The sequence below is a fragment of the Hesperophylax consimilis genome, chromosome 16 (assembly GCF_061612785.1).
Source record: "Hesperophylax consimilis isolate HC1 chromosome 16, BYU_Hcon_1.0, whole genome shotgun sequence".
NCBI classification, from domain to species: Eukaryota; Metazoa; Arthropoda; class Insecta; order Trichoptera; family Limnephilidae; genus Hesperophylax; species Hesperophylax consimilis.
In genome coordinates this window covers 15,771,225-15,791,550 of record NC_142851.1, presented here as the reverse complement: position 1 = coordinate 15,791,550, position 20,326 = coordinate 15,771,225, and the positions used below count along the sequence as shown (strand labels likewise).

At 34.5% G+C, this 20,326-nt stretch overlaps 2 protein-coding genes across 2 annotated transcripts in view; one reads left to right on the top strand and one right to left on the bottom strand.

Annotated features, from left to right (window-relative positions):
- Naa40 (N-alpha-acetyltransferase 40) overlaps window positions 1–20,326 on the bottom strand; it is a 72,328-nt gene that overhangs the window by 40,187 nt on the left and 11,815 nt on the right. The gene's annotated exons all lie outside the window — the stretch shown is intronic.
- On the top strand, window positions 337–20,326 carry LOC149416786 (UDP-glucosyltransferase 2-like). The gene is made up of 5 exons (XM_089640954.1): window positions 337–924; window positions 9,384–10,019; window positions 11,808–12,030; window positions 16,283–16,502; window positions 19,391–20,326. Exons 1-5 carry the CDS (start codon window positions 742–744, stop codon window positions 20,043–20,045), a joined length of 1,917 nt encoding a protein of 638 aa, XP_089497080.1. The 5' UTR covers window positions 337–741; the 3' UTR covers window positions 20,046–20,326.

The following is a 20,326-nucleotide window of genomic DNA, read 5'->3' as shown; positions in this document are numbered from 1 at the left end:
CATCAGCTGGTAAAACATGATATGAAAAAGATGCAGCATGTAAACGTATGCGAGTTTACGTAAATGAAAAGGAATTCATAAATAAATCGATATGTAAGTAGGTACGTGAATTTGTTTGATAAGAGTAATTTGAATGAAATTTAAGTTTTCATTAGACGTTGACAACGGCCGGGCTCCTTTCATAAATGAAGAAGTGTAACATTGATTAGAAGACGGATCCGCTTACATCACTCGGGGCTAAGAGTGAGGCGGGCGCTAATGGCAAGGGGCATTTCGCCGCCGTAAGTTGATAAGAAGTAAGATTGGACTTTTCTGATGGCAGTTTCAACCCGGTCACAGAGGAGAGTGGAAGTCCAGCAACAGACAGGACCAGTTCTCTGGCAGCCAACCGAAGACTCTGGCACGGTCCAGCTTCAATCAACCACCCAGCCAACTTCTTCTCGCCTCTCTAGACCAGATACTCGCTACAGGATTGTGCCACAAATATTAACTTATATATTATATTAAATTACATCTACCGCGCTTCGATCCTCGAAATAAAATAAATAATAAAAAATGTGAACGGAAACTCATTTAACAAAAGCATAATTTACTTAATTTAATTATTGAACAATAAATAAGTGATTTTAATTAATAAAAACATTTAGATTGGAGAACGCACTTTATCCAACAATTTATAAGACTAGCTAAAATCAGTGTTTTCCAAGTGTTAAGGGAAGTTGTAGACAAAAATCAGTGAACATGATAAAAGTGCTGATCCTTTTGGTGGGCGGAATGTTGATGGCGGAGGAAAGTGCGCAAGCGGCGCGCATCCTGGGCATCTTCCCGACCAACACGCACAGCCACTACGTCATGTACGGCAGCCTCATGCGGGAAATGGCCAGGAGAGGACATCACGTCACCGTAGTCAACCATTTCCCGATGGTAAAACCTCTAATATTCATATCAACCTACACGGAGAAAAATGACTATTGCTTATTTATTAAGAAGCTTTCAAATTACTGGTAAATCCGGTTTAAAACGGTATTACAAGCCTTACGAATGAATTAACAGGTTTCCTGATATACTTTTAGTAAATTCTGAATATAATATGTCGGAACACGTGTTCATGAAAACCGGAATAATTTTGAATTCGAAAATTCTTTGAATCACGATATCAAGGCAAATAGATAAAAAAAACCTTCTTAAGGCGAGACTTAATGCTAAATCACTATTTTGATTAATATTTACGAATTGGTGTACATTTCGAATACCAAAAAATATGCTTTAGATAAATTGAAGGTTTTCCTATCGTTTCGCTTGAAAAAAATACAAATAAAAAAATAAATTACTCAATAAAAAATATAAATGTAAACTACTATTAATATTTTTTCAATCGAAATGTATGACCGCGTAAAGGAAACAACTTTTGAAAAATACAGTATAATAGCTAAGATTATCTGTGACAGTTTCACTTGATATAATTTTTTGCTTTCTTATAAACTTATTTACAAAATAAATAAAAACCAGTTTTGTGCTTGAAATCGAACGTTTCTAGACTCGGTTTGTCAAGCGATTACCTACAATATAAGGTATACCAAGAATATATACATTTTTCGCGTGTATCTTCCTCTTAAATTAATGTTAATTTATCGTGAGAGCAAAAATGGATTTTTCTCCTTGTACTATTTAACAATTTAATTTTATCGCAATTTTAATCTAAAAAGATTAATTTTATTTTTAACATGCGAATTACGTTTTTTTCTTTATAGTATATTTAAAAAAATAATTATGGTTATTATTATATACCTAATTGGTATCACGTGTTCATGCGTATTCAGAATTTTTTCATATAGATAGGTACATCAGTTCTGAATTATGAGTGCCAGATGTAAGTAAAAAAAAATATTATGTCAATGTATAAAAATAATGGTTAAAGATATCCAAAATGCAAAAGTTTATTTAAATACAATCAAGTGCAGCAAAAAAATTATACACGTTACATACATTTTAATTTTTTATGGAAGGATATTTACAGTGCGTTTGAATTTTAACTTTATTATTCGCGTGTAAAAAAATAATGGAGTAAATCTGAATAAAATGTTTTTCAATCAAAGGATTGTGGTTATTATGTACTCAATTGGTTTCGCGTGTTAGTGCTTATGCAGTATATTTCTCATACATCAGTTCTAACTTACGAGGCAGATAGTAAACCCGTAGTAGGTGCAAAAATTGCTGACTTACGAGGCAGACAGTAAACTCATGTTAAGTGCAAAAACTACATTTTGTTCAAAAATTCAATTTGTAAAAATAATGGCAAAGGGTATCCAAATGTACTAACTTTAAAAAAAGTATAATTTAAAAAAATGTTAGCAATTGCGACTGAATTTGCAAAGAAGGTTGTGATTTTAATATTATTTCAATATTTCTTTATTCATTTTCCAGAAATTAATCAGGGGATGTACCACAGACATAGGAATTAATAGACGAGAAGATAATGGCGAGGGGTAAAATCAACTGTTGAAGAACGAAGGGCGTAAGGCTGACTGTGATTCGTCAATAAATCAATCTGACAGTAAATAGGCATCTCGCATTATAATATCACCATTTACTTCTTAAAAGTAAAATCTGCTTTTGAATGAATAGACATTTTTACATGGGAGCGCAAATTACTCGCCACGTTATGAACAAATTTGCGAAGTCCAAATTCGGCAAAAAAATTCGGTTCTATTTTCAGAGTCGAATATTTCGTTTAAGTATTTAGTTAAGACACTTTTATAAATGTTCATAATTTACTTCCCAGCAACCAACCAGCTTTGTGTTTCGCGTCCAGACGTTTCTCGATGTGATAGTATATGTTTCTAAAACTGATCTATATTATACGATGTGAATATGCTTAAAATAAAGTAAAATAATGCTTATATGTGGAATGTAATACGACAATTGGGTTTATTCTCTTTTTCACATCTATTTTTACAAGTTTTCATAGTACAAGTCAACATTTTGCCGTGTTATTTCGTAAAATGAACCGATGATGCCTCGACCATAGTTCGCACAAGAATGATGACGTCACGTTTTCAAATTTCACTTGAGGCCATACGCGAGCACAGCCGGCTCCAATGGAACCGGTATGGGGAGTGGGGATAATACGCTTTTAATCACTTAGGGCAGGTCTACTAATATTCATATGTCTATGGGATGTACGATAAAATTAACACCACATAAACTGGCATAGATAATAAGAATATGATTTTTCAGAAATGATCAAATTAATGCCTATTTTTTTTTATTTACAGGTATTTAACACTAAATGCAACGCACGATTGATAAAAATAAATATCAAACGTCGAAAAAATAATCCAAATTTTTAACCATTACCACTGATGGTTCAAATTCTGGGTAATATCAATTTATGGAGATAAATTTCCGTATTACAAAGTTTGTTACCATGCCAACGCTGGTTCTTGACCCGTGCGGCGATACGACAATGATGACAATAAAATATATTATTATCTGAAAATAAAACAAACCAAATATATAGCAGCTGCGTACCCGTTTGACTTTATTTTGTGAACGCACCATTGATTTTATTTAAACTTACATCGTTAATTTTTTCAGTTTCAAGTCTACAGAAGTATGTCTGTGCTAAAACGGGAAAATCTTCAAAGTTGGACAGTCAAAAATTCCTTTAGAAGATTGTTATGTAGTGTATAATGCTTTCTGATATAAATATGTGTGAAAAGTAGCGGAACCTTATCAGAGAAAAATAGGTCACTTGTTGATGACAACTACGCATTTAAATAAAAAATCACGGATCTGGGCCTCGATTCTCGACGAAGTCTTTCCACTCGAACAATGAGTGGTTCGATGAAAACCTTCTAGATCACAAGGCGGAGACACTTAATCAAATCAGCCTGCTAACTTGTATAGGAACCTTCAAAAATTGTATTTTTATTTATTTTTTTAAATGAACTAAAACATTTTAAGATGTTTTAGAAAAGAAGAATAAATTGAAAAAAAAAAAACGATTTTTTATAAAATCCCATACAAGGCTGCTTTGAATGAGTGTCCCGGCACTCGTTATTCGAGTGGAACGACGTTTGGCGTATGAAAGTATGTAGCCTCGACGAAACTCAAGAATGAGAATATCGAGCAATGTATGTACTTTCGGCGGCGATTGCGAGCGGTCTAGATTGGAGAATGGATACCCAGATGTCCTCAAGTTTTCGGTACTTATTGAGGACACTCCAAGTCGGAATTTAGGCTTCAATAAAAATTCAACTAAATCATACTAAAGTCAAACTGAAACAACGAAGTATTATCATCCTGTTAGTTATATTATTCAGTCACAATGTAAAAAAGCAGCGTAAGTTTATAACAGATGTTTGTGAAGCTACAAAATTATTATTATGTGTGTGTTCTAAATGTTCGATAATTCATAATAGACCGAGCGCGGCAAAGTCTTGTTTTAACCATTTTCCATTTCGTCTGTCTGTAAATTTCCTTGTACGTTCCGTTTCCGTTTCAAGATGGTGGCCGTTTTAATGTGAAGTCGTCATGTTTACTTAGTCTTTACTATTCGCACTATTTTTTAATGTTATGGTTACCTATCTGCCTGTAAAAGTTTAAAAATAATTGTCATAGAGAAAGTTACGTTTCTTTGGACAAATTATATAATTCTTTATTTGATTTTTTTACATGTTAACATACAACGGTGCATAATCGGGAAACACGCCAAACGGGCGCCCAACATTTGTCACATACGAACGGGTCGCTTCTACGACTCGTTCTTGAGTTCAACAGCTCGGGTGTGGAATGATTTACTGGCCACTGTGTTTTTACTTCAATTTATTATAAGAGAAAATTAGAAACGTCCTTTTTTGGACGACAGGCCTGCAGTTCAAGAATTAATAGACTGAGGCAAAGCTGACAAATAATAAGCACTTAGGTACCTATTTTCCTGTTTTGATTGTCATTATTTGAATCTACATATTATACCTAAATGTTAATGTTGTTCGGAACTTATCGGAAAGTCGTGAAAATCAAATCATCATTAAGATAAAATTATATCGCTTCTATAATCTTGGACAAAGTACTCCGTGATTGATGAACTCATTACGAATATATCGTTATTCCGGTTAGTTGACATTGTTTATTTACTATCTCGAATAATATACTGTTATCGAGTCGGCATAGAGGCACCTTACTATATTCTTCGTTTTATTATTTACAACTATTGAGAATCAGATAACACTTATACTACATTTTTTTAAAATATGTACGTAATAATTCTTATCGTTATCATTATATGATACATCATTGAAGAAGATAATACTAACGAATCTAAACGAAACAGAACAAGACACAGAAAATAAAAAGATAACGGTTATAACTAGGAATCGAGCCAAGGATCTCTTGTCTTCCCGGGACAGCATGTTAACAACTCGAGCATTGGAACCTATTTATAAATATTTCTCAATCTCATATTTCAAATTCGGAATTTACAATATTATTTTGCAATTATTTTTTTCCCCATATTTTGGCAGCTACTTTTTTGAATGGTCACAATTTCTAATGAATTGATTTGTAACCTAGATAATGTCTTGGATAAAAATTTGCGAATTTTATTTATTTGGAATACCTATTGACTTTTTCATAAAAATAAAATGAAATTTATATTTTTATTGGAACAACTTAAATTATATTATATGTACAAAATGTCACTGAACAATCTAAGGACGGGTTGTTTCGCAGAATTTTAACAATTCATCAAATTCCATAGTTAATTTTCAAGTTCTGTGATTTTTTTTATGCATTTTCTGTTATTATTTCAGTTTTGTGAAGCAACTTGCCCATAATTATATAATAAGAGAACTTGAATAGTACTTTCACAGGACTTGAAAATAACGTTGAAATTTGATGAATTGTTCAAATTTTATGAAACAACCCGTCCTTTTTTATACTCTATTTTGATATGCATCGGATTAAAACACACACAATATTAGAGAATCAAAGTTAGATACTTACTCGGGATCATTTCGGTGAGTTTTGTTTTACTTTTTACAGACGATCGACAACGTATTGATGCAGATTATCGTTAAGGCGAAGCTTAATGCCAAATCACTATTTTAATTAATCTTTATAACGAATTGGTGTACATTATGAATACCAAAAAAAATTGCTTTAGATAAATTGAAGGTTTTCCTATCGCTTCGCTTGACGAAAGAATATTTTCTTTCGTCAAGCTCTGACGTTTCACTTGATTAACTTTTTTGCTTTCTTATAAAATTATTTACAAAATAAATAATAAAAAACAGTTTTTTGCTTGAAATCGAACGTTTCTAAACTACGTTTGCCAAGCGATTTTAATGCCTATTACCTACGATATTTTTTTTTTATAGTGAATACCTCACAAGATTCCCAACTGCTCCCGTCTGGAGCCAGTGAGACTATGGCATCCCCAATTGGGGGATGTTGTGAGGCTGTAGGTAAGTGGGGAAGGGAAAGAGGAAGGTGGGGAAGTACCTGGCTATTCAGATCTAGTCACTAAACACGGCTAAAGCCATTTGAAGCAACGTTTCAATTCTGAATGGTGGTCTTACACCAGGGCGATACTGGTAGTATCTTCCACTCTGGAAAGTGCCGCAAATATACTATATATTATTTTAATTAATTAATTGTGAAATAACACAAATTAATCAAATAAAATTTATTTGCGCACGCCGGGTTCGAACCCGCGACCTTCGGAATGGCAGTCCAATGCGTTACCACTGGACTATGCCGGCCGTCAAATATAAGGTATACCAAGAATATACACATTTTTGGCTTGTAGCTTTCTCCTAAGAACCCCTGTAAACGATCATTTTGTTAAGTTTGCTCATCACGAATTTGACAAACAACACCAAAGTCGTTCAAACGAAATTTCATTTATTTACAGTTTTTGCTGGGGATTGTTGTATCCTGTCTGAAGTGAAGAAGTTTTACATTCAAAATTACGGATATGACGAAGCATTTCTTGAATTGACTTTAGCTGCGTCTTAAAAATAAAAAGGCTTGATCGTGAGAATGGCTAAAATTGAGAATTAAATACCGATGAGAAATTTGGACTACTCGAGTGATGGAGATTTCCGGGTGTTCAGTTTTCGATTCGGCCATTAGATTTAATAAATACCATAACTCCAACATATGAACTGCTTACTGTGGTTTAAAGACAGCAAATTAATTTAAATTTCACCATATTTTGAAGATTTAAAATTCCAATCCTGCATCGTACACTGAGCGACATTATTCCAGAAACGTGTAAAGCAATAAATGAAATATACCGATTAGCAAATTGTTTCATAGCAGTGTTTCTTTTATTTTTCTTATATAATAACCGCGATATATCCACCAATAGTCTCGATACAATGAGATAAAATGTAAGACCGCTAGACACTTCAAACAGGTAGTTTGTTTGACAAACGCGTCAAACAATGCCGCAGACTTAATAAATTATTTTATCGTTTACAGGGCGCTTTAGATTTAATAATAAATTCATGTTATATCACAATCCGATTATGAAAAACACAGAAAGTATAAACTGAATAGTTAACACACCCCCCAACACACAAGCCTAGCTTTATTGTGGTGATTCATCGTATGTATAAAATTAGGTGAATCATATACTTTCTGTAAATTACGTAACATTTAAAAAAAAAAAAAAAATGGAACGATCAATAATGTTATTTTGTAAAACACGTGAATAATGTTACCAAAACAACAAAATAAATGTATTTATTTTATTTTATATTATGATAAACAATGTACATTCAATGAAATTGTATTATTTATTTAGGTTTACAAAATGTACGTTAGTGTTATTTGGAACTGACGGTAGATCGAGTATTGGTGCTGTATGTAGATATCGTGGTGCTAGACAGAGTGGCGCTGACAATGTTGTTGTTTTTTGTCTAGCGCTAAACCGACTTTTGATTCGACGCCTGCGCCGTTTTTCTTGATTAATTATTTATCAAATGAACAATAACCTCATTACACGATAACCTAAAGATATTCACTTTATCTCAACACGTGAAAACCCGCCAGTAATAATTTGTTTCAACATCGAAACTTCACAAAACCAGTATTTGAATAATGAGGCGTTCAAATGTAATTAGTTTTTATCAATCTTGAGCCGAGCGTGTTTTTAATAATTTTAATGGCTTTTTGATTTGAGTAGTTAGCGACTTCGGTGTGCTGCCTTAGGACGGATTGTTTCACAGAATTTTAACCATTCGTCAAATCGCAAAGGTAATACATTTTCAAGTGTGAAAGTCCGATTCAAGTTCTGTTATTATATTATCCAAGGACTGTGAAACAAATAACAGAACTTGAATTTGAACTCTAAAATTTAATGAATTGTTTAAATTTCGTGAAACAACCCGTCCTTAGTGTTTTCTAGTGTAGTGCTCCGCACCGGTTAGCTTGCAAAACGAAATCTTAGGGTACGTATACATTTGCGAACCGAAACGCGAACCGCACAACGAATTACTGGAAAGGAACGAATCAACTGCGAGCGGCGTTTCGCGCCATTTGCGGTTGTTTCGTTTCTTCCCCATAAGTTGGGTTCAGTTCGGCGGTTCGGCTCGCGGATGTATACGTAGCATTACATAACTTGTCCCTTCTCAGAAATAGAATAACGCTGTCTTGCCGTGAATACGAAACTTTATTTTTTTATTTTTTATTATGGTAACAATTATTTATGGTATTTGCTATGCCTGTTTAACTGTGGGGTTCCCGTGGTGAGTTTTTGAGAAATTGTCCCGGTGAGAAAAAAAAGTACAAGCATTGGTGTAGTTCCTCTTTTGTACCTGTGTAGGTATAACTATCTATTATTATTATTTATTGTTGTCAAGTTTAATTTGTAGAACTCCATTTTATTTTAAAAAAAAAACTTTTACTCGAATATTCAATAATATTATTATTCAATTTATAAAAAAAACTGTCTTCAATTTGATAATGACTTGAAGAAGGCGAAACAGCTGTCACGCATAATAATAATAATAATTTGTTTATAAATAAACAGTTTTTTTTTAATAAATTGAATAATAATCTTATTTCATGTATAAAAGAAAAACTTAGGGCGGGTTGTTCCACAGAATTTGAACAATTCATCAAATTTCAAAGTTTTTTCATGTTCTGCGAAGGTTCTATTCAAGTTCTTTCACCATTTCATTTTTGTGAAGCAACTGGCCAATAATGATATGATAACATAACTTGAATCACAGAACTTGAAAATCAACTTTGAAATTTGAGAAAGTGTTCAATTCTGCGTCCGAAACAACCCGTCCTTAATATTATTACAATTATTGCGATTTGATTTTGAGTCTTAGCGATTTTTACTTATGGTTTTTATTTTATTTTTTCAGAAAAAGCCGATGCAGAATTTCGTGGATATAAGCTTGGACGGGACGGTTCCCGCCCTGACCAACAACATATCTATAGACGTTCCACTGTCGATGTCTCCGATCGGGAATCATCTGGACATGATCAGCGACTGCCTGCAGTCTTGCGAGATCGGTCTCAACCACCCGGAGGTCTTAGAGCTGCTTGAATCGGAAAACAAATTCGATCTTTTCGTCACCGAGATCTTCGGATCGGAGTGCTTCCTCGCGGTGTCCCACAAACTCGGCATCCCTTCAATAGGGGTTGTCTCGAGCGTGAACCTGCCCTGGGTGAACGATATGGTGGCAAACCCGGACAATCCCGCCTACGTACCCCTGTACTTCTACCCCCTGACGCAGTGGATGAACTTCTACGAGCGGCTGTACAACTCCATTATGAGCGTGGTCATCAAGGCCTCCTACGAGGTGTTGGCCAACTGGCCCGCGCAGCAACTGGTCGAGGACGTGCTGGGTCCGCTGCCCAGCATCTCCAGCATGGCCCGGAACTTCAGCATGATCTTGCTCAACAGCCATTTCAGCATCAACCAGGTGCGCCCCTGGGTGCCGCAGATCGTCGAGGTCGGGGGACTTCATATACAGAAGCCGGGGAAACTACCCACGGTAAGAGACAACACATTACCTTACTAGTTATGGCCTCTACTCACCATCCGATTTTCAGAACTCCGATATGTCGGGGAGATAGAAGGGGGAAGTTGGAGGTTGCCTACACACTTCACACCATCCAATTTCGTAAATAAAAACAATGTTTTAAAAGAAAGCAATATTTGTGTCAATGTCAACAATCGGTAATTAAATTATATTAAATTAGCAAACAATTTTTTTTTTTAAATACGATAATAAACTGTTCCAATTGGTTGACATGAAGCAGGCTTGTGATTGGTTTAAATAGATTTAAAAAATTGGAACGCTCTAGTAACGTGAAATTGGGTGTTTGGTTGGAGACTTACTCACTTTCCGACTTGCTATAGATTGGAGGGTAATTGGAAGTGATCCTGTTCCGACGGCAGGGCAGAGGGGTGAGGGGAGAGGGGGGTTTTACAAAATTAGATTAGATATTATATTAGATCATCCAAAATAACCAATTAATCAAGATTTTATTATGCATTTAAGGTGAAAAATTAAATTCACATAAGGACAGGGTTCCTGAGGTGACTTTCCACAAAAACGGCGCTGTACAAATTATCCAAATATTACTATTAGTAGGCACATATCCGTAATGAATAAAAAATTTCTGGCTATTATATAAATATTTATCGTTTGTGGAACTGTCACATATTAATAACACAATATTGAGTTCAACGGTAACATTGATAATTTATTATTATTTCATTTATCACGCAAGCGCTAACTGCCATAATTTTTTTTAATGTAGCGTAAAGATATCATATTTTAATCGTCGAAAGCAATATTATATTTGAGATGTTCAAATTAAATTCGGTTACAATATATTTAGTGCAGATAAAATATTACATAACAGATGACCCTACGCAAAGTGAAGGCTGAAGTAATTTTAATATGTTTTCCTAAGATTAATACAGTGAAAAATATTTTTTATAAACATATGAATAGTAAAAATTATAAATTAATGCAGTACATATTTATTATATTTAACGGAATAGTCTCAGTAACAATCTTTTGTATTTGTTAAGTGATAAATTAAAGATGTCCGCTGACTCGGTATAATTATTTCCCTCCTTAAGTATTCTGGGCAATGAGGAATACATATGGTAGTTAGTACCAGCATTTCTGTACTGAAATAAATTTCGACTTCTAGTATTACGTAATGGAATAATTTAATGTATGATCTATTCAAATTTTATTAGTTACTACCTGGCTACGCCAGTTTATTTTGACATTTAAATTGATATTTCAAAGCTCCATAAATAACTGATGATGATCATGTAGCAAACTGAAAATACTTGCATCTATGTTGCTTGAAATGGCTTTGGCCGGGTTAGGTGACAATATTTGAATAGCCAGGTACTTTCTCAGCTTTCTAGACCCTATCTCCTTTCCCTCCCCACAACCTTCAGCCTCACAACATACCCCAATTGGGGATGCCATAGTCTCACTGGCTCCAGACGGTTGGACTCTTGTACGGTATTCAAATAAATAAAATTAATGTAGAAATTTCAGACAGGAAAAAGCGTGCAAAATTTCATGGTGCCAGAATTCACCATTGAAAAGGTGTCGCTGCTTTATAATAAACAGATTTCCAGCTTTAAAGTTAATAATTAGATGAGCGTAGAAAGACGAGCACAAAATAAAAAATAAATCTATCAATCTCAGGAACACAGCCTGCTAAATTTAGTGAGTCACTAGTGAGACACACAAACAGGAGGAATGATAAAGAAAGTTGCAGAATATTTCACTGATTTTTGTTTTCAGGACATCCAAACATTCCTGGACGAGTCTGACGAAGGAGTCATTTACTTCAGTTTCGGCTCCATGCTCAAGATAGAGTCAATCCCTTGGGAAAAACTGCAGCAGGTCATCTCCGTGTTGGGCAGCCAGAAACAAAGGGTCCTGTGGAAGGTGGACGCAGCCCTCCTGCCCAAGTTACCCCCCAACATAAAGACCGGACTGTGGATGCCTCAGTTGGAGATTTTATGTAAGTCTAATCATATTACATAAGCTTCTTATGGCGACCTCTCATATCTTTGTGCAAATAGATACTATCAATTGACACAAATTTAAACATAACTATTTTGTGATATATGACGGAATCTGGTAGCACCGCATATTAGACAAGCTGCCGAGTTGAGCACCTCTTGAAGGCTGTTCAATTTTACACTAGCAGTTCTTTGAACAGTAGACCTCTCGTCCATAAATTACAATTTTACACTAGCAGTTCTTTGAACAGTAGACCTCTCGTCCATAAATTACAATTTTACACTAGCAGTTCTTTGAACAGTAGACCTCTCGTCCATAAATTACAATTTTACACTAGCAGTTCTTTGAACAGTAGACCTCTCGTCCATAAATTACAATTTTACACTAGCAGTTCTTTGAACAGTAGACCTCTCGTCCATAAATTACAATTTTACACTAGCAGTTCTTTGAACAGTAGACCTCTCGTCCATAAATTACAATTTTACACTAGCAGTTCTTTGAACAGTAGACCTCTCGTCCATAAATTACAATTTTACACTAGCAGTTCTTTGAACAGTAGACCTCTCGTCCATAAATTACAATTTTACACTAGCAGTTCTTTGAACAGTAGACCTCTCGTCCATAAATTACAATTTTACACTAGCAGTTCTTTGAACAGTAGACCTCTCGTCCATAAATTACAATTTTACACTAGCAGTTCTTTGAACAGTAGACCTCTCGTCCATAAATTACAATTTTACACTAGCAGTTCTTTGAACAGTAGACCTCTCGTCCATAAATTACAATTTTACACTAGCAGTTCTTTGAACAGTAGACCTCTCGTCCATAAATTAAAAGCAAAATTTCGTCTGAAATCATAAGATTTGTAAGTAGGCACTTAATTAAATATCTACCTACTTAATTTTAAACTATTAAATATTACAATGGCCTAGCGCACACATGTGTTAAGTGCAATTTGAAAATTTAATTTATAAGAGAACTCCAGGTTAATTATAAGATGTAAATCCACCAAATTAATGTGAATTTCGAATTTTATGCATTCTAGATGAAATACGTAGTGTAAATTTCCCATAAAAATACCTATTTACAAAGTGGGTAATTTTGGAAAATGCTTTACAAAACATGTATTGTTTTTACTTAAAACTGTACCTAACACACATGTGCGCAAGCCTATTTGATATATATCTATTTGATTTCAAATAATAAATTATATAATATGTCCAAAGAAATGTCCCTATCTCGATGACAATTCTTTTTTCAAACTTTCTTCAGGAATTTAGGAACAATATTGAAAAGCTCAGTCAATGTTATCCATCTAGTTAAAATAAGGCTTGCTTGAATAATAAAGTGGATGCAGCAGAAACTAGAAAATGGAACGTACAAACAAATGGAGCTTGAGCGGTTGAGTTGAACACGGTTTTGGTACGCTCAGTCTTTTAGGCAGGCCAGCACACTAACTATTGCTGTAGTCTAGTAGCAATCTAGAGACTACAAAATTATTAACCAGAGTCTTATGACTGCTTTACACCATCCTTTTTTAATCAAGTTCTTTCAACCAAAAAAAAATTATCTACTTGGTCTATTCCTAGCGATTCAGGATGATAAAAAAGGATGTGTTCTATTCTGGTGGTTGGTACCGTGAGTGACATGTATTGGTATTAACGATTTTCATACAGTTTAAGATGCCGAACATTATTTCATTGTTTTATCTATATTATGAGAAAATGTTGCATGTTTATTCAGTTTTGTATTTTAAATATTAAAATTTATTTTTTTACTATAGTGACTATTTAAACATTGTTACATACAAAATATATTATTAAATATATGTATAGTAAATTGTATATCTTAGTCCTCAATAGGGTGACCTATCCTCTTGATTTGTAATCATTCCAATTTTCTATTCGCTTTGTATCAGGGGGAAAGATGTTGTGGACTTTCGTCACAAAATAAATATAATTTCTTTGTCCGAATGTGGTTTTATGACCTGGAATATTATTTAAGTCATTTTAATTTGACCTTGTTTGATGAATACGCGGTATTGTAGAGGATTCAGTATTTTTGAAAAGTTTCAATAGTATATTTTTAGCATATATTTGTTGTACATTTGGTACATCAAAACTATTCAAATTTCAATCGAAGGCGTTCTTATGGGTACTTTCAGTATGGTCTTTCTTTCGTTGAGGTTATGTATATACTTAGAAACATCAGATCCCCATCCTATAATTCCATATTCAATACGAGAATGACATAAGGCATAATAGATTTTTTTCGTGTCCTTTTTATTTACTACATTTCTTAGATTTTTAAAGAAACATATAAGTTTTGCAAGCTTTCAGTGATACCTTTGATATGTAGGTCCCATCTAAAATTTTCATTAATTACTACCCCGGGATATTTTATGCTTTGTGATTTTTCTATAATTGGGCATTGACATTGAAAATAATTTCTATGGTATTCGTGTAATTTTAGTTCAAGTGATTTTACTGGTTGGCTCCTTGAGTCCACTGAAAATGTTATATATTTAGTTTTGCTTATATTAAGGGTAAGTGAGTTCATTTTCAGCCAATTTCGAAGTGTACTAAGCCCCTGTTCAGCCAATTGTTTCCGTCCAGTTTTTTTCTTAAAAAAAATAACGGTAGAATCAGCAAAACTGATTATGTTTCCTTTAATGTTAAGGTTAGTGATATCATTTATATAGATAATAAATAGAATCGGTCCCAGTACGCTTCCTTGGGGGACGCCATAGTTTAATGGCAATAGTTTACTCTTTTGTTTGCCAATCTGTACTTGTTGTTCTCGCTCTATTATATACATATGGTCGTCAACAGGTTCAGTGTCGTTTTGGCCATACCTATTTTTTTTAGCTTAGACAGTAATATTTTATGGTCTATTCCAAAGATATTAGAAGAACGAGATGTGCTACGCGCAGTTCGTATCCTGAGTGGAATTGTTTTGCCGAGTGTCGCCGGTTTTGTTCACCAATACTACTGCACACCTTCGCTTGTGCTAAGGTATCCGCACTAATACATAGAACAGATTTCTGTGCGTACACGTCCCGATACCATTCAAAGTACCCTAATTAGGTAGTACTCCGGCTACGGTCCGGCGGCCAACATAGCATATCTCGTTCTTCTAATATCTTTGGTCTATTCTGTCAAAAGCTTTCTGGAGATCTATGAATAGTGCCAAACATTTTTTCCATCATCTATATTCCTTATGGCTATTCTTGTTAAATTTTTTATGGCTTAAGTGGTATTTAAATTTTCCCGAAATCCATTACTGATTGTGAATGTGTATTACTGTTCGGTATTGTGAATTTCGTGTGTGTATTGGATGATTTGACATTTGAGGAAATAATAACTCATCTAATAAAGAATATCTATGTGTGTTAACTTCATATTGTAACATTTTTTTTAATGAACGCATAGAGGAAAGAGTTGTGACAGTTATTGCTTTGGCATCTGCGCTGCCGTGTTTTGGTGGTTGCACCTCACATATTTTACGAATATCGTATCAATGGAGATAACGGTGATCAGGAGGGCAATCTCACGAAGTCATAGATACCTATAAAAATCATTATGATAAAGGTCCAAACGACAAACGGGTAAACAAAAACATGACATAGATTGTAAATAACAGTGACTAATGCTTTCATGATTGTGATCTATGGTTATGTTAATGGTTTGTTGATTTAGTACCGTCCCAAAATATTATTTCTTCTCTAATTGCAACTATCTGTAAGAAAGAAAAGAACGCTTAAGCAAAGTTTTATCGTATGGGCGATCGGTATGAACAAAAGTATGGTGTAAAGCACGCATTAGTGTGTTTGGAGACACCTCATTATAGGGTTAAGATGCTTTAATGGATGGTTTGGTCACTTGGAACAGATGCAGAACGAGATACCAAGGAAAATGATGCAACAATAAAATGGATGGAAGAAGTTAGGATTGGTAAAGTAAATCTGGTATAACTATGGCTTATAGCCTCTGAAAGTGGTTGTGAATGAAAAATATTGTCAATGCAAAATGTGTGATAGTAAACTGTACAAAGGTTGTCACCAAAATAACCTTGGGGGTTTTGTATTTGGTGATAGTGGATAATCTAATTCAGAACAAACAAGAAAATATGATCTTCTAAATTAACAATTTACTAAAACATTCATTATAAATTTTAATGAATAATGTTTGATCATTAATATTTTAGAATTTTTCTGTGTATTTTAGATTAACAGTAAATTTAATTATCAGGTCACCCCAACACCAAGATTTTCATCAGCCACGGAGGCTTGCTGGGCAGCCAGGAGGCCATCACTTGCGGAGTGCCTATCCTCGGAGTACCTCTGTTTGCAGACCAGGCCCTCAACCTGGCCGAGCTGAAGAGGCGGGGAGTAGCAGAGGTCATCAACTACCATGACGTCAACCAGGACACCTTCCAGTCTGGCCTTGAGAAACTCATCAATGATAGCAGGTAGGAACTAACTAACCATCACACCTTTTCCCACAAGGGGTAGGCGGAGAGTACGAACCACCAACAACTCGGTCTTACACTCCTTGCTTCATTCACATTGATACATCGTCTCGTACATACTCTTCTGTTATTCCGACTCTTGACATGGCCCAACTTAAGTTTATGGTTCATGTGCCGTGTCTTTCTCGGGCATCCCCAACTTCTTCTACGATATATTCTCCTTACATTCCTTTCTTCGTTCATTTGCTCTTCATGCCCAAACCATCTAAGCATCCCTTTTTTATTCTTACTCATTATGCTTATGTCAGTCTTACATTCTTAGCGAATCTTCACTTACCATACATACGCCTTAGGAATCTCAATTCTACAGCACTCAGTCTAGTTTCGCCCTTCCTCTGCCAGTTCCATGTCTCACTGCCACACACCAGGATAGGTAACGGCAATCCATTGTGGACTGTTAGCTGTTAGCACCAACCGCGTTCAGTCCTCCATTGATGGAGTTTTCCTGCTTTTACCTTCTTTCTATACCTCTATCAGCCTTACCATCTCTCTAAACATATTTCCCAAATACTCATCCATCTGCTTTAAGTATGCAGCATTCTGGGAATAGGAATGCTATGCTAAACTAATTTAACTTTACCTTTGTTGGCAAAACTTCCAACAGATATGTCCTATCTACTTTCACATTGTGTAACGGTACTTGACTTTTACGTATCTGAAGATAAAAATTACTTACGATCCAAAAGTCCCCCGCAGACCGTGTCTATATATTATTTTTGCATTTTCCAGTAACATTCAGATGTTAGTTACTATCTGCCATTTTATTGGACATCGTCCATATTCACCCAGCAGTCATTAAGGATGGGTTGTTTCACAGAAATTCAAATCTAAAATTGTCATCAAATGTTCATTCAGCGCCATTTTGTTTTTTGACATTTGAAAGGTTCCCGATAAATGCCGATTCTAGATCAGCTTCTGCTTTTGAAAAATTGTGATCAGCAGAAGAGGACAACTATCATGTTAAGCTTTTTAATTTATTACGATGTGATAGAAAGCTGACATGCACCTGGGCGTTGAAAGGCGTTTAACAAGGACCTTTCAAATATCAAAAAAAAAAACAAAATGAAACTGAATGGCAACTTGATGAATTTGTCACACATAAATTTCTATGAAACAACTAGGCCTAAGAGAACAGTAAAAGAGATGGTACAAAAGTGGGCTTGACTTAAATAGATATTAGGTACTGAAGTCTTTTCCAGTAAAATCACCTTTTAAGACCGCACTAACAGCTTGTTTGCGGCGAGGAATTTTTTAAATCTGGGGGGTGTAGGGTAGTGTAATTATCTCAGAATTTGTGAGACATTATTTAATATATCATAAAATAGTAACACATGTAAAAAAAATAACTTAGATATTGCACAAAACTCCGAACTTCCGAAGAAGAGTGTTAATGATGACGGTTAGCATTTCTATAAGGAATATCATTTATAAACTGAATTTCAATAAACATATTGACCACGTAGTCACTAACGCATCTTCTATGCTGGGTTTCATAATCCTTTCCTGTAAACAATTCAAAGATATTACTACTTTCAAAACACTGTATTTCTCATACGTTCGTAGTATCCTTGAATACGCATCACAAGTGTGGAACCCAGGCTATGCAATACATAAAAATTGAATTGAAAGTGTTCAAAATAGATTTTTAAGGTACCTTAATTTCCGCTCTTTTCGATCTCATATTAGTAATGAAGACTGCAAAGTTCTTCAATATACAGACGTTAACTTTCCGAAGAAGTATAGCAGATTCGGTAATGTTATTTAAAATTACACACAATTTAATCGATAGTCCTGATCTTCTTCAACGCCTATTATTCCATGTTCCCAATCGCAACAGCAGACAGTCGCTTACTTTTAATCTCCCTCATTGTAAGACCAATTCCAAAGATATTAGAAGAACGAGATATGCTATGTTGGCCGCCGGACCGTAGGCGGAGTACTACCTAATTAGGGTACTTTGAATGGTATCGGGACGTGTATGCACAGTAATCTGTTCTATGTATTAGTGCGGATACCTTAGCGTAAGCGAAGGTGTGCAGTAGTATTGGTGAACAAAACCGGCGACACTGGGCAAAACAATTCCGCACAGTATGAACTGCTCATAGCACATCTTCTTATATCTTTGACCAATTCCAAACAAAACTCATTTATCTACAGATCCACACATTCATTTAACTTAAATTATTACCATATTGACATTTTTAACTCGACTTTACGCGACATAAAACAAAAACTCAATAATCAACAAAACTCAAACTAGAAGTTCAATTCCTATATATTCCCGTCCTTTGCCTCTTAATCCTTATCCTATATTTCCCCCCCCCCCCCCCTCCTCCTTTATTTTAATATTTTCTAACTAAACAAGAAATTAATTTAAGAGAACATCTCTATGACATTGTACACATTACCATTAACTATTCATCAGTGGAAAGTTCATAATTGGCATAATTAATTATATTATTATTGTATCATTGTATAATTAAAGATTTGCTGTCAACTTTTTCTAAAATGTATAAATAAATAAAAAGATATGGTCACATGATTTCGATACACTTGGCCAAATTTAACGGTTCATAAAGTAGAAATGCGGATAGCAAAATATCAAACATTTGAACCGTTAACTAGCTAACTGATAAAAAATTATAATATGATACACTTGGCCAAATTAAACGGTTCATAAAGTAGAAATGCAGATAGCAAAATACCAAACATTTGATAAAAAATTATAATATATTCATAAAGAAAGTATCAAATTTGTTTGCAAATTATTGAGGGTGCCATACGTACTAATATTGTTAGTTACTAATTACTAATTATCTTATTTTCAGTTACACGGAGAAGATGGAACTCTTATCACAACTGTTCACCGATAGACCGCAGCATCCCATGGACACTGCCATTTATTGGTTGGAGTATGTAATCAAGTATAAAGGTGCTCGCCACCTGAGATCGGCAGCACTCGACCTGACCTGGTACCAATATTTGCTCTTGGACATCATCGCCTTTGTCTTAGTTAGCGCAATCATTGCTGTCTTAATTTGTAAATTTCTTGTTAAGAAAATCATTAATATGTTTCCAACTGATGCAAAAGTAACCGAAGAGTCGAAAGAAATTCATCAAAATGGATTAAATAATAATAATGTTTACCAAAATGGTAGCATTAAATCTAATGGCACAAATGGTACTAATGGCTATTACAAAGCCAATGGTTATTATAGCAAACCATATCAAAATGGAGTGAAACCGGCATATGAAAATGGAGTAACAAAAACTACTCCTAACAGGGTTACAAAAATAAATTCAAATGGAGTTTTACCGAAGCATCCAAATGGGGTGACACAAATATGTTCAAATGGAGTGGCACAAACATGTCCAAATGGAGTGGCGCAAAACGGAGGTTCTCACTTATTACAAGATAATTTAGAAAAAATAATAAACAGGATTGAACAATTATGTGAAAAAGGACGCCCCAAATGGGAGTAGATTTAATAGAGAAATGTATACAAGATTTGACTATGCACAAACATGACATCGGGTGTAGTAACTCCAATAAATAATAAGAACAATTTTGTGCAAAATAATATATTCAATGGCGGCGTTGAATATAGAATAAGTATTTATGAAAAGAAGTATTTTATTGACTATTGAGGCAATAGTAATAGATTTTTATAACAAGACACACCCGAAAGCCCGAAGGTGATTGTAATAAAATAACAGCCCGGATGAAATGTTTGAACCAAATCACTACAGTATTAGGAAAAATA